At 43.4% G+C, this 14,252-nt stretch overlaps 1 protein-coding gene across 1 annotated transcript in view; it reads left to right on the forward strand.

Annotated features, from left to right (window-relative positions):
• Window positions 1–2,739: 2,739 nt before the first annotated feature.
• GALNTL6 (polypeptide N-acetylgalactosaminyltransferase like 6) overlaps window positions 2,740–14,252 on the forward strand; it is a 943,544-nt gene continuing 932,031 nt past the window's right edge. Inside the window, exons 1-3 of the mRNA XM_084626308.1 lie at window positions 2,740–4,081; window positions 4,421–4,543; window positions 5,165–5,475. Of these exons, the coding sequence (XP_084482434.1) occupies window positions 5,323–5,475 (153 nt within the window). The 5' untranslated portion in view covers window positions 2,740–4,081; window positions 4,421–4,543; window positions 5,165–5,322. The remainder of the gene's footprint in view (window positions 4,082–4,420; window positions 4,544–5,164; window positions 5,476–14,252) is intronic.

A 14,252-nucleotide genomic window follows, 5' to 3' on the forward strand; every position in this document is an offset into this window, starting at 1 on the left:
TCTTCTGTGACTTCAGCTCTGCAGCACTGGACTTTTGCCACAGAACATATCCCCTAGAAAGTGGATTCCCTAAGAGAAAGCCAACACCAAGACAGGGCTGATCAGTACTGTTTACAGCAGAGGTGGGCAAACTACGGCCCGCAGGCCGCATCCGGCCCACAGCACTGTCCTGCGCGGCCCCTGAGCTCCTGTTGTCTCCCCTCCCCCGCAGCCACGCCACCGCATTGGCAGCGCTCTGGGCGGCGCGCTCATGCAGGGCAGCGCGTCTGGCTCCGGCATGACTCCCAGACATGCTGCTGAGTGGCATGGTAAGGGGGCCGGGGTGTTGGATAAGGGGCAGGGGGTCCTGGGGGGCAGTCAGGGAGCAGGGGGAAGCTGGATAGGGGGTGGGGTCCTGGGGGGCAGTTGGATAGGGCAGAGGTTCTTGGGGGAGTAGATGGGGGTGGTTAGGGGTGGGGGTCCTGGGAGGGGGTGGTTAGGGGACAAGGAGCGGGGGGCAGGGGGGTTGGATGGGTGGGAAGTGGGAGGGAGTGAATAGGGCACAGGGGCCAGGCTGTTTGGGGAGGCACAGCCTTCCCTACCTGGCCCTCCACACAGTTGCGCAGCCCTGTGTGGCCCTTGGGCCAAAAAGTTTGCCCACCCCTGGTTTACACACTGACTAACATGTTGGTAAAGTCATGATCAAAAGAATCAATACCTGCTGCCACAAGTGCCAATGTCTGCCACCACTATAGCTGCTAGACTTTCTGTCCCTGTGTCCATATGGGATGGAAACTTCCCACCACCATGGTCTATGAAGTGAGGGAGAGAAAGAAACACCATCCAGGGAGCAGATTTAGGTGGGAAAAAGGTGGTGGTCTTCCAACCATATCAGAAAAGTCACATTATTACCATGTGCTCTCAAGGTTCAGTTTTCCCAAAATGGGGATCCAGAAAATCCATGGGGTTTGATGGTCTTCTCCTGACTAGACTCAGATGCCCCACCAGACTTCATGCACTTGACTTCCATTTTGGCCCTGAGTTGCCTTACACACAGTTTCAGAACACCAGGGAAGTACCAGAAGCCTGGAAGAAAGTGAATGCTGTGCCAATATTTAAAAAGGGTAAACAGGATGACCTGGGTAATTATAGGCCTGTCAGTCTGACATCGATCCCTGGCAAGATAATAGAGCAGCTGATATGGGACTCAATTAATAAAGAACTAAAGGAGGGTAATAAAATGAATGCCAGTCAAAATAGGTTTGTTGAAAATAGATCCAGTGAAACTTTGATTTCTTTGGATGAAATTAAAAGTTCAGTTGATAAAGTTAATGGTATGATGTAAAATACTTACACCTCTGTAAGACATTTGCACTATTATTGCACAACACTGATTAAAAAACTGGAAAGATATAAAATTAACATGGTACACATTAAATGGATTAAAAGCTGGCTAACTGGTAGGGCTCAAAAGGGAATTGTAAAGAGGGAATCATCAACTAGGTGCATTTTCAGTGGGGTCTTATACGGATGGGTTATATGACCTATAATATTTATCAATGACATGGAAGAAAACATAAATCACTACTAAAGTTTGCAGATGACACAATTGGAGAAACAAATAATGAAGAGGGAAAGTCATTAATACAGAGGAATTTGGATTGCAGGGTAAACTGGATCCAAGCAAACAGCCATTTTAATATAGGTAAACATATACATCTAAGAACAAAGAATGTAGAGCCTACTCAGAGCATGGGGGACACTATCCTGGGAAGCAGTGACCCTGAAAACTGTTTGGGGATTGTGGTAAATATTCAACTGAACATGAGCTTCCTGTTGAATCCTGAATCAAAAGAGCTAATCCTTGGATGCATAAACAGGGGAATCTCAAGTAGGAGTAGAGAAGCTATTTTACCCCTCTATTTGTCACTTTTGTGATCACTGCTGGAATACTCTGTCCAGGTCTGGTGTCCACAGTTAGGGTTGCGAGAAGACTTCTAAAAAAGATTACAGGATTAGAAAACATGTTTTATAGTGACAGAAGGAGCTCACTCTATTTAGCTTAACAAAGAGGACAGTAAGGGATGACTTGATTACAGTATGTAAGTATATCCAGGGGAACAAATATTTGATAATGGATTCTTGAATCTAGCTCACTCAATGAGCGGAAGTTGAAGCTAGATAAACTGAGATCTACTATTTTAACAGTGAGGGTTAACAACTCCATGAAATATAGGCTCTAGTTTGGAGAGATTTGATAGTATATTTTATATAGCAGGTCAGACTAAATGATCACAGTGGTCACATCTAGCCTTGGAATCTATTTCTGCAGGGTCCAATTCTCAGGCAGCAAGTGACATATCATCTTCCAGGAAGGATATTAGGGGATTTCTTCTCCAGAAGCTAGAGGAAAGGGGGGGGGGGGGAGCAAAAGAATAATTTCCTCACTCCTCTTATACTTAAGAGCCCTGAACCCCACTTTGTGATGCAAGCACAACTTGCACCCCTTCTATATGATTCTTCTCTACTTCTGTGCAATGCTCCTGGATTTCTCTGTCACTCCACCCACTGAAATTCTTCAAGTTGAAATGCACAGTACTAGTCACAATTTATTGCCGGGCATTTCATACCACCTCACAATTTTCAGACTTAAGCATAGGGTTTTGCTGCAGGATAGCTCCAGTGCTCCACAGACTCCAGAGAACCCTGTCAATATTTCAGTGACTAATAGAAATAATGAGCAACAACGACTTGGTGACTTTTTTAATACATGACTGAGTTAGTGCTCTTTACACAGAAATATACAGATTGTGCGCCTGTCAAGCATACCTTGTAATCCAACATTCACCCTGTGCACAATCAGGCATAAATCATGGGCCTTGAGATTTTGAAAGTCCTGTTTGATCCGGGTGGGGAGCGGAGGCTTGCAACTCTTTTCATGTAATTTAAATTTAAATACCCACCCTCCTCAGCTATGGGGAGGAATTTCTAATAACCAGCATAGCAAGGGCAGACTGGCACACTGTATGCTCTATGCACGGAGCCCTATTTAAAGTCTCTATCCCCCTTCCACATTCCTGCCTGAGCTAAACTTGAACCAAGAATGTTTGACTCAGGTTGGAGGTTTATGGTATTTCAAAGGCTTACATCGTAGGCAAAGCAGGTTTGCTCACGTTTTGGGTGGCTGGCATAAACATACACGAAGGACAACATGCTTTAGGAGCAGCTTCTCGCCCCATTTGCCCCCCCCCCCAATCAGGCTAACAAAGAGGGGGTGGGCTAGGGAGAGGAGCCTCCGGGAAGGTGACTGACACCACGGGCGCACTTCAGTCCGGGGAGGTGCAGAAGGGGACTGAAACGAAAGCCCACACTTTGGGGCCCGGCCCCCGCAGGCTCCCCGCGCTCACCCCAGCGATGGATCGAGCCCCTTTATTACCGGAACGCGCCTGAGATGCTGCCTCCCGGCTTCTCGCCGCGGCCCCGGCGGCCTTGGCCAAGCCAGCGGTGCCTCCGCCAACGCCGCTGCGGGCCCGCGGGGTTTGGGCTGCCGCCCCAGCCCAGCCCGTCGGCCCCCTGGAGGCCGGTGGGGCGCAGAGCTCGGCGGTGGGGTGGATTCTCCCTGGCTCCCAGGTGGCGCGGCTCCGCAGCTAACGCCATGCAAGTGCTCGGCCTGCTGCGCCAGGCTCCTTACGGACCAGCCTCGCCAGCGTCCACCGCCAGCACCAGCCAGGGGCTGCACGGGGCGCGCCCGGCCGGGCCCGCTGCCGCCTCCAGCACGGGGAGGCGAGAAGCGCCAGCCGCCCCCGGCTTCTGCGGCCAGGAGCGGAGCCGGGCGGAGCAGATCAGGAGCCGGACGCTTTACCTGCCCCGGCCGGCTCTGGAATTGCTCCCACTAATAAGGCGTCGGGAAGAGCAGCTTTCTGTGCCAAGTAACCCTCTTCTCCCCCCGCCTCCTCCCACCCTCCTCCCGGTCTCCTCTCCGGCGAAGCCAGCTCGCAGCTGCTGCTCCCCGGGAACCCATCATGAAGGAGGCGACGAGAAAGAGCCCAGGAAACAACTGGCCTTTAGCGCCTTCCTTGTGGCCCGGAGCCGTTGGGTTGAGGTGAGGGCGCTGTGGGCCGAGTCCGGGAGGAACGGAGCCTAGAGATCCAGGGTTTTATCCTGCGCCTCCTCCGGCTTTGTTTAAACTGGAGCTGGGAGAGATTTCCCCCTCCCCCCCGCTCAGATCCCGTGCACATGTTGTACACCCGCTCACATCTCAGCTGAAAGCCATCAGAGAGAGAGAGAGCTGGAGGAGGTGGCTCGGGAGGGAGCTGTTCATCCCCCTTGATCATCCCCTCGCCAGTCCCTCCTGCACACTTAGAGCTTTGCACCTTTGCGCATTTTTTATTTAATAAATTGGTGAGCTCATTATGTTTTTCTTTCTTCTCTGCTTGATCAGTCCCAGGAGAAGAATGGTAACACGAACCGCATCAGAGTGTGAAAATATTGTCCGGGAGGGAGAGAGACCGAGCGGTGGTGAATGCACTTTGCAATACGCTAACAGTGCCTAGAAGGGGGGAGGGTAAGTCTCAGACTAGTTGGTATTTTGCTGGTAATGATGTCAGCTGTCTCCTTCAAGGGCTCTTTTCCCTCTGTCACGAAGTGCAGTTGAGGCTTGAGGGCGAGGAGGGGAAACCGAGGCCGTCTCCGGAGGGGTGTGTGTTTGGTTCAAGGAGTTCAGAGCTCGCCTTTCAAACGGGAGTTCCTGTTCCCTCCTTCGGTCCCAGCTGGAGTTGCACCTTGTAGCTCCGGATTTCTTTCGTGGTGGGAAGCAGCTGTTCTGATGGGGGAGATGATCTCTTCCTGCTAGAGGCAGAGGTAGCATTTCATCTCGCAGAGGAAGAGCTTGCAAATTGCTCCCTGGCAGTCCCGCTCTGATCAGTGGGTTGCGGAATTGCGTGCTTTGACCAGCGCGTGGCCCCCACTTCCCACCCAATTTCCCGTAAACCATTTATTGTCGTATCGATTTCTCAGTAACTTCTGATCAGTCTATCTGCCGATCATATTTACTCTCTTGTTTTATAATAACGTGGATCGATCATGTGCTTCACAGTTTCCTCGGGAAAGCCTCAGCCGATGGGCGATGATTTCAGTCGCATTTGTGGGGGAATTAAGTGAATCTGTGTTTGCGTTTGTTCCGCAGGTTACAAACTCGCCCTGTGAACTGCGCGGATTGGTGGTGACTCGAGGCTTGTAACAAAAGTTTCTTCTAACCGACTCCCAGTTTCGGGGTGACGGGGAGAGACAGAGGGGAAAGGAAACTGGCCCCGAGTGCAAGGAATAGCGCCTCTTCTTCTATATATGCTGCCATTTGCCATGAAGAGAAAACAGAAGAGATTTTTGCAAATGACGTTGTTGTTCATGGTGGCTTTAATTTTCCTGCCTAATATTGGCCTGTGGTCTTTGTACAAGGATAAGCACCTGGTGAAATCCCCAGAGCCAGGAGAGCAGCAGGTGAGTGAGGTGTGTGTGTGTGTGTGGGGGGGGAGTTATAGTTTTGTTTGCTAAGTAACCAACCATTAAGATTTAAAAGCATCATTTAGCCTGATCCGTGGCTGCTATAAAAAGCTAGTTTGCACTTAATGATGCTCATGTGTCATTTTTAACTTGAGATTGCTTTGAATGCCAAATTATATTTAATAGCTTGATGACTCTTTGATATCCCAAATGGTAAATATAATGTGGAGAAAAGGAAAGCATGCATTATACAAAAAACGTTAGCGAGGATATTGTAGAAGGCAAATTAATCTATGGATTTAAGTTTCTCAGAAGAACACTTGCATGAATGGTTACAAAATCTGACTATGTAATGTTAAAGAGCTGGGACCAAATGCACACTCTGATTTAGACAGGCACAGTCCAGTGGCTGTATCCTGGCTAAATTTGCCCCCCCAAACTCTGTAATATTCACTAGGGGGAAACAAAAAGTGCAGACATCAGAACTTCCATCTAGCCAGCATGCAGTCAATGTTGCCTCCTAGAAGGAAATACAGCAGTGTGTCTATTAAAATTGCTCATCATCCAATCAAGTTAACTGTCATTTGTTCTTCTCCTGCTAGGAACTGCTTTTACTTTTTCTACTAGAAACTTAAAGAAGTGACTGTCAGTCTTCTCCTTTCTACTGAATGTTGTTAATATGGCCTGCTACAACTGTAGATAATGTATACAGAGATCAGGCTGTGTGTTTGATGTCATAATATGCACTTAAATATTTCAAAAGTACAGTCCTTCAGTCATAGTTATTATTAGCAGCAGTTGTTATAACCTGTTTTTTCTTAATATGGTTCAGCTAATTAGATTTATATATTGCTCATAAATCTCAATAAGACTTTCATTAAATTATATATATTGAGAGTTGTTATAATTCAATATTTTTAATCACTAACTGCTCTTAAATTACATAATTACTTCTTTTGCATAACACTGCTGTGTTTCCACTGTGTAATCTTTGGTATGCTTTAAGGCTGGTTATTTTTTAAAAAAAAGTTTAGTTTGATCTTTTAGCTTGTTTACCATTTCCACAGCATTGATATGAGTTTATTAGATAGCATCATGTATCATCTTAGTATATTAATATTCTTAATTTCAAGGGTCATCACCCATATACATCGTACAATTTGCACATATTGAATGTATTTGTCATCCTATTCAGTTGAACAATGACATATGTCACTAACAATCAAAGAGTTTTGCTACTACTAAAGTTTACTCTTCACATTACCATACCTATTATGTATAGTTGTAAAATGTTGTGAATGAAGATACTACTTTATAATAATAGGAAATCAATGTCAGTTCCTCTATTTGCAGAATCCTTTGTCTTTACAGATTTTTTTAAAATACATTGGATCTCAGATTATTAGGAGCTAGAAATATTTTTTTCGAAAGAAAGTCTAAAATATTGATTGGTGGCTATCAGTAGTGTACAAGGGGGGAAAAAAAACCACTTTAAAATCTTTTCAGTTTCTTCTTCAGCTGGTGATTTAAGGAAGGTAAGGTGTTCTATGCGAAATCAACCTTTCAATGACTGACGCACAAAAACAGTTTCTGTTTTCTAAAAAATCATGGCTAGAAATATATTTTCCAGTTTTAGAGATTACAGCCTAAGTAGAGCAACATGTATAAGAAAAAAAGGGAAACAATTAAAAAAACCAAATACTACAAGAGTGAACTTGCCACCTCTGAGAGATCAGCTGGTGGAATGTGTGAAGAGCTAATGAGTCTTATTAATAAGATTTTAGCAACTTTAAAATTGAGTAAGTTTTATTTCTAATGCTAATTGAACAGCAATGTGACTGCGGGAAACGAACGGTAAAAACAATAAAACCTGGCAATGAAACTTTCAGCCCTGACTTCAACTTTACAAAACGATCTGGATCTGTTCAGTTGCCTACAGTCCAATATCACTATCATAAGTGAGGTTCATTGTTGAAGATGTCATAACAAATAAGAACATCAGGTTGAAGTAGAGGTGAGTAATGTTACTTCCGTACATTTAACTCGTCCAGTTGATGTCATGATTTAATGTATGCTATATTATAGACAAAGGTGTACAAAAGGAACAAAGGATTCAGATAGTTTTGAATCAAACAACTTAAATACTTACAATCTTCTTTTTTGCTTTATATTTTAAGGTAATCTCAGGGAAGAGAATTGGTAAAACAATGTTAACAATCTGCTGACCCATTTTTCTAATAACTGTGCAAAGAGAATAACTGTTTAGCCGTGAAACTATATTTCTTACAGACTTTTTATATTAACATTCTAAACTGATCAATAATGAATGCTGCAAGTTAATTTTAAGCCTAATTAAGTACGATATCGAAAAAGTTAGCTGTGATGTATTTTAGTTGTGATGTCAGAGAAAGCATGTATAACTTGGAAAAATTAGTCTGTTACTGTACAACATGGATATGATTGGGAAGAGGGGGAAAGAAGAGAGAATTATGACCTTAAAATAATAGGTGAACAATTGGTTGAATCAGGAGTGACGCTTGCTGTCATGAATAAAACATGTGTCCAACTTTTTTATAGTATATTTTGACATTGTCTGTACTAGTTATAGAGCTGATATCTTACTTTGTTAAAATTAGGCTAACATTATGTTGAATAAGCATCAGCTGTCCTTCACTGGAGGGTACGGTATAGTTTTATGGCACTTTGACTCTATATATTGCATAAAAATTACCAGTGAATTTTTAAAGAAGATATCTTCCAACTTACTTGGTGAATAAAGGTTCTGTCAACCATTTTTACCTTACGAATCTGCTAGTTACAGAATAGGATGCGAGGAATGATAGTGGGCTGACTGAAGCATTGACATCATGACAATAGCAGGCAACAAAACTACTCAAAATGGATCACATGGTTAAATGAGGTGTCTGTTTTTATCAATATATAGGAAAGAGGCCCTGCTGTATGGTATGGTTGCATGTGGGGAAAATCTGTGGTATTTATATACCTGAGCTGATAGACTATGTTACAGTGAAATGATGATTTTACAGTTCCTAATAATAATTAATAGAATTTTAGTAGACCATCCTTAAACTTATTCAGATCACATTGTGAAAGTCTTGTATCATGGAAGTCTTGCATAGCTATTGTTAACATCAAAGCTTGCTCTTATGAGAGGGAAATGGAAAATCAGCTTGGAAATATGATACTGGCAGCACTGTTTCGGAGTATATCATCACTTTAGTCATTGTGCATTAATTTTATATGCAGTACTAATCCTTGAGTGTTTCATACAGTTTTATTTCTCTGGTCTCTTGTAGTTTTCTGGAGTGATTATTTACATTTTGGTAGCTTTATCACTCTGCTGATAAACACAAACCGATCAATTATCATCACAAGTATTTAAACAGAGACTCCAAAGGCACAGTGGCACAGACCAAGGGTTCTAAAATGACAGGAAAGAATATTAAATTCTCCCTAAAAATCCTGTTTAACAATTAAATGGCAATTAAGAAACCCTAAATATAAATCTCAAAAATGAAACTGAATTTCTCTTTTACTCTCTATAAATCAGTCTTCCTTTTTATACCATGGAAACAAGATACATGTAATAGACCAGGTTGTCTCTCTCTTTTTTTTTTTAATGGCCTTGTTAATTCTTTAGCACATCATGGTGTATTTGAGTTCTATTTACAGTTTTTACAGTTGGCGTTACTTTATTGTAACTCATTCATTCTGTTCCTTTGTATTGTTTGTCACTGAAATATTCATATACATTATTTTAAGTGTCTTGTCTGATCTCTTCTTATCACCTGCCCAAGGAAAGGAGTTTGGATATTAAACTACTCTGATTCACTGTTTTAATTTCACTTCTCATTTTCTCTTATTGGAGTGCTTGTTGTTGCTTACTCCTGTAGCCACTATGATATAGTGCTAATACAGAGCTATTTAATTTGGATGGTGTGACACCCTGACACCCCAGTATTCACCTCTGCCATGAAATTAGTGTATGTTTTATAGAAAGTATAGCTTGTGAGGTATCATTCTAAAAGTCTTGATCTGCTAGACATTAATATCTCGTTGCATTATATGTGTTATTGTTGTGTGTGAAGTTATGAAGTTTGGCTATGTATGTGTTACTGAAACATGTGAGGTTGAAAACACCCACAAGCAGCCTTTCAGGTACAACAGTGAAAAGGCCAAACAATGTTCATGGCTTATTGAGGAAATGCACACAGGCACAAGGATTACCCCAGGAACTGTGTACAATAGAGACCTCTCAGAGATAGCACTACACAATGGGAACCGTTTGACCCAGTTCAGCAAAAGAGCTTTCCAGCAAGTGTGAAGAAGATATAAAAGGGGGATAATGCGATCATGAGGCTACCTCACTGTCCTTGCAACAACACACCTGGAAACACCCTGGAAAGTGATGGTCTCAGACTAGAAGGATCTTTAGCCTGTGTATGAAAACCTGGGAAACCAAAGGCAATTTGTGCCTTAAGACTCTGCCAGTCTGTTTATCACTCAGGGTGAGAATTTGTTAATTTATAACCTACCTATCTAGTGTGTTAAACTCAGTTTGCAGTTTTTGTTTATCTACTAAAATAGTCTGCTTTGATCTGTTTGCTATTCCTTATAATCACTGAAAATCTATCCTTTGTAGTTAATAAACTTTTTTGGTTCTCTCTAGTTTGTGAAATTCATAACTGGAGGCAAAAAGCTGTGCATATCTTCGTCCACACTGAGGGAAGGAGTGAATTTCATGAGCTTACGCTGCACAGTTTTCTGTGCAGAGCAAGACAATACAATTTTGGATTTGTACCACAGAGGGGGAGGGCACTTGAGTGCTGGGCAATCCCTTAGTTGATTCTTCCCATGCAGAGCTGATTTCAGTGTCTGTGTCATTCTGCAGATGGGTGTGTCCCTACTTGCTTGTGTGCTAGAGGAGGCTTGAGGGCCTGGCAAAGCACAGGGTGAGGGACCCCAGGCTGGTGGAATGGGCGGGCTCAGTGGGACTCCAGTACATCAGGTGGCACCCCATCAGTGGGGGACAGTCTATCACAAATGGTATCTTTGTAACACTTTTATGCACCTGTAATACAGTTTTATCCATGTTTATTCTATGCAACTATTCTTTAATGTAGGAAAAATTATTCCACAGGATAGAATGTCCTGTAATGCCTTTCATAGTCAAGGTATCCCAAAGATAGGTACATGTTGAAAATTACTGTGTTATTTTTTATTGTTTGTTTGTTTGTTTTTTGAGGGAGAGGTGGGGTGGAGAAGGTAACATGGTAAAGTAAGAGCCCACCTTCAAGTGATGGTCTTCATGTATTCCATTGTGCATGCTCATGCGCTCCATGTGCCTAAGACTGGAAGATTTGTTAGTAATATCCATTCGTAATGCCTGTGCCCTACTGCTCCGAACCAAGGCCATAAGGGGCGATGCAGACCAACTGACTCTCCAGTTCCATTCCGCTGCCGATGGAACCACTCGGTGTCTGCAGCACTTGATACTTTCTTCAGCTTATTTACAGTTAAAATTGTAAAAAGTTCCTTTAATACTTTTAGATAGTTTTAGCTATTTCTTAGTACCTAGTTAGTTTAAATAAGCTTAGGGCTTGGGTGTTCCCTCTCTCCCTCACACTCTCTTCTGAACAGGGTGACCTGAATGCCTGGGATTCAAGAATTGTCTCTCCTGGCCCTCCCTGTCAGTAACCATCTGAAGTGCCTCTTACTACCTTGGGGAAACTCACATCCTCTTGAAGTGCAGGGTTTGCTGATCCTTCTGCAGCAGGACTCAACAAGTCCATGAGTGTAGACTTTGAAGATATCTTATGGATCGTGTTATGAGGCCCCAGTTTGATCTGGGTCAGACTGCAGGTGGAGGCACTGAGATTCCAAGGCCAAGAGGAGTAGACCTGAAGACTCTCTTTCACACAGGGACATTAGGAGGGTAGAAAACATACTCCTCAATGATTAAATAAATCCTCCTCTAGGTCCACTTTCAAGAAGATGACCCCTTTTTCAATGCTATTAAAGTTGGGTGAGATTCTGCACCCTTGGTAAAAGGAAGCTGAGGCACTCACAAGAGACACAGTACCAATCTCCTGGCTCTAAAGAGCAAGAGTAATTTGAGACTGGCACCATCTGCTGGAATGGAACCATCCATGGTACTGACGAAAGAGAAGTATCAAGCTCTTCCCCCTCCAACTATTGTATAGTCATACTATGATAAGGAATTGTTGGCGCTGAAAGTTCTTACAATGCTGACTCTTCCAGACAGAGAGACAGGAGTCCTCCATGCCACCACAAGCCTGCAGGGAGATACAGTACCAATGAGGATATTGTCATCCTCCAGGATGTAGAGTCTCCCATTCAATCCTCACAAGGATCGATACTACCAGACCAGGGGTGGCACAAAAGAGAGAGTTGCTCCCTGATATCTTCCCCAGCAATGATCTCACAAGTTCTGTGATTCCAATAACACCACCCATGGAAGTGGGATCTATCTTTTCCTCCTCAGGTGCATCAAAAATGGGCAAGAGACCATCACTGCCTGCAGTAAGGAGGAGTCAGGAGGTTAGTCAAGATATAAGATTTAGAGTCTCTCTTGGGATCCTTTCCATTCTAATAATACAATGCACCGATGTTGGGACCAATGGTGTGGGATCTATTCCATGAGGGCCACCTCAACCACCATTTGACCCTCCTTAATGGCTGTAATGAGGACAATGTGACCGATACATATGCTATCCTGTGTCAGAACAACCTGTCAGAAATCACGACATTCCTCTCCTTAGAGAGAGGAATCTGAACCTGCTTAGGAACTAATGGAAGGGGAAGAAGAATCGGAACTGATGGGGTTATCATCATCATCATCCCCCGATAAGGTGGTTGTGCTGGCCTCACTTTCTCCTCCTGATTACAGGCAATTCCAAGACTTATTAAGGTTGTCTCCTTCTCCTGGAGGAAATGCAGGAGACATCTCAAATTCCTCGACATTCTGTAGCACATGGGACCTAGCAAGGGACTGCCTGTTAATGAAGATATTTCGGAATCTGGCAGGGTGGTCTGGCATTCTCCAGCCACATGTAGTCCCACTCCAAAGAGGACAGAAAATAAATATTTTGTACCAGCCAAGGGAGCAGAATTTTTATTTACATGCCCTGCCCTGAACTCCTTAGGCCAAGCAGTCTCTGAAAGAAACAGGCAATATTAGCCAAAATCCATCCCTTCCGATAAGGGAGCTGAAGGGTTGGACCTGTTGATGAGGAAAGTTTTTGCTTCATCCAACCTATAGTTCCACATAACATTCTGTCAGGGGCATTAATTGTTAAATGCAACTTTGTTAGTAAATTCTGCAAACTTGGAATAATTAACAAGCTCCTGCAGGAGGACAGAGCACAGTTCCAAGCTGCCAGGTCATTTTCAAACCTCAGTCAATGCAGCAGACACAGCTTCCTGTTTGATGGCAACAGCTATTGTCATGAATAGGACATTGTGGCTTCAGTCCTCAGGATTTTCCAAGGAAGTCCAGCCTACTGTGGAGAATTTGTTTGTGAAGGGAACAATCTGTTCAGTGGGAAGAGAACTGATTTGTTACACTTACTGAAAGACTCAAGGGCAACCCTCTACTCACTAGAGATCTATACTCCATCAACAAGGAGGAAATTCCACAGGCCAGAACCATATAAGCCATGACTCGCACCTCAACACTTTAATGATAAAGGGTTTATGAATCACCAGAGAAATGACAGAAGTTGCAGTAAAACAAACACATTTCCCCTTCTTCCTCCTTCCAACGCTAACCTGCCACTAAGAAACACTTTCGGATTTCCGAGAGCTGTGAACCACTCCAGATACCATGTCCATCTACCCAAACTTATAATATCCAGTTTTGATGGCCATCTGTTTCTTTTCTTCCAAGCTTGTCTGATAACAGTCAAATGGGTACTTGACATTATTCATACTGCCTACACTATAGAGTTCCTTTCCCTGTTCCTCTTCAGGGACGCCTCTTGCAAAAGGATGCACAGTCAAGAACTAGATCCTCTGCTTCATCTGTGAGAAATAGAGGCAGTGCTGTTGTAATACCAGGGAAAGGAATTTTTACTCAAAATATTTCCTCATCCCCAAAAAGAAGGTAAGATGGAGTCTCATCATGGATCTCAGATAGCTCCATGACTGTATCTGCAAACTGAGGTTCAGTTTCAGTAATTTCCTCACTGAACAAAATACTACTGATTCACAGCTCTCAGTATGAAGGATGCTTATTTCTATATAGACATCCATTCCTCCCACAGAGGATTCCTAAGGTTCACTGTATGTTCATACCATTATCAATATACGTGCTTCCCTTCAGCCCTGCAACTATGCCAAGGATATTTACAAAAGTACTTTGTCGTAGCAGCTCATTCTAATGACTGATTACTGAGGGGGTGATCTCATCAAGAGGAACTGACAGCAACCTCAACTTTGGTCAATCTTCTGAGTTCACTGGGAATCTGCATAAAGTTTTGTGCGTACAAAAGTCCATTTTAGACTATAGACTAGATTTTATTGAGGCAATATTGGACTCTATCAGTGCCAAGGCATACCTTCCTCAGGACAGATTCCAATCTATAAAGAACTTGTCACACAACTTCAGCTGAGCCCACAGACATCAATCCATTCATTCTTATTCTCCTAGGTCACATATCTTCCTGCACCTGTGTGACACCCTTCATGGGACTTTGCGTTTGTTGTCTCCAGGATTGGCTTTGAACAGTATA

The sequence above is a fragment of the Lepidochelys olivacea genome, assembly GCF_965140295.1.
Source record: "Lepidochelys olivacea isolate rLepOli2 genome assembly, chromosome: 4".
Classification (NCBI taxonomy): domain Eukaryota; kingdom Metazoa; phylum Chordata; order Testudines; family Cheloniidae; genus Lepidochelys; species Lepidochelys olivacea.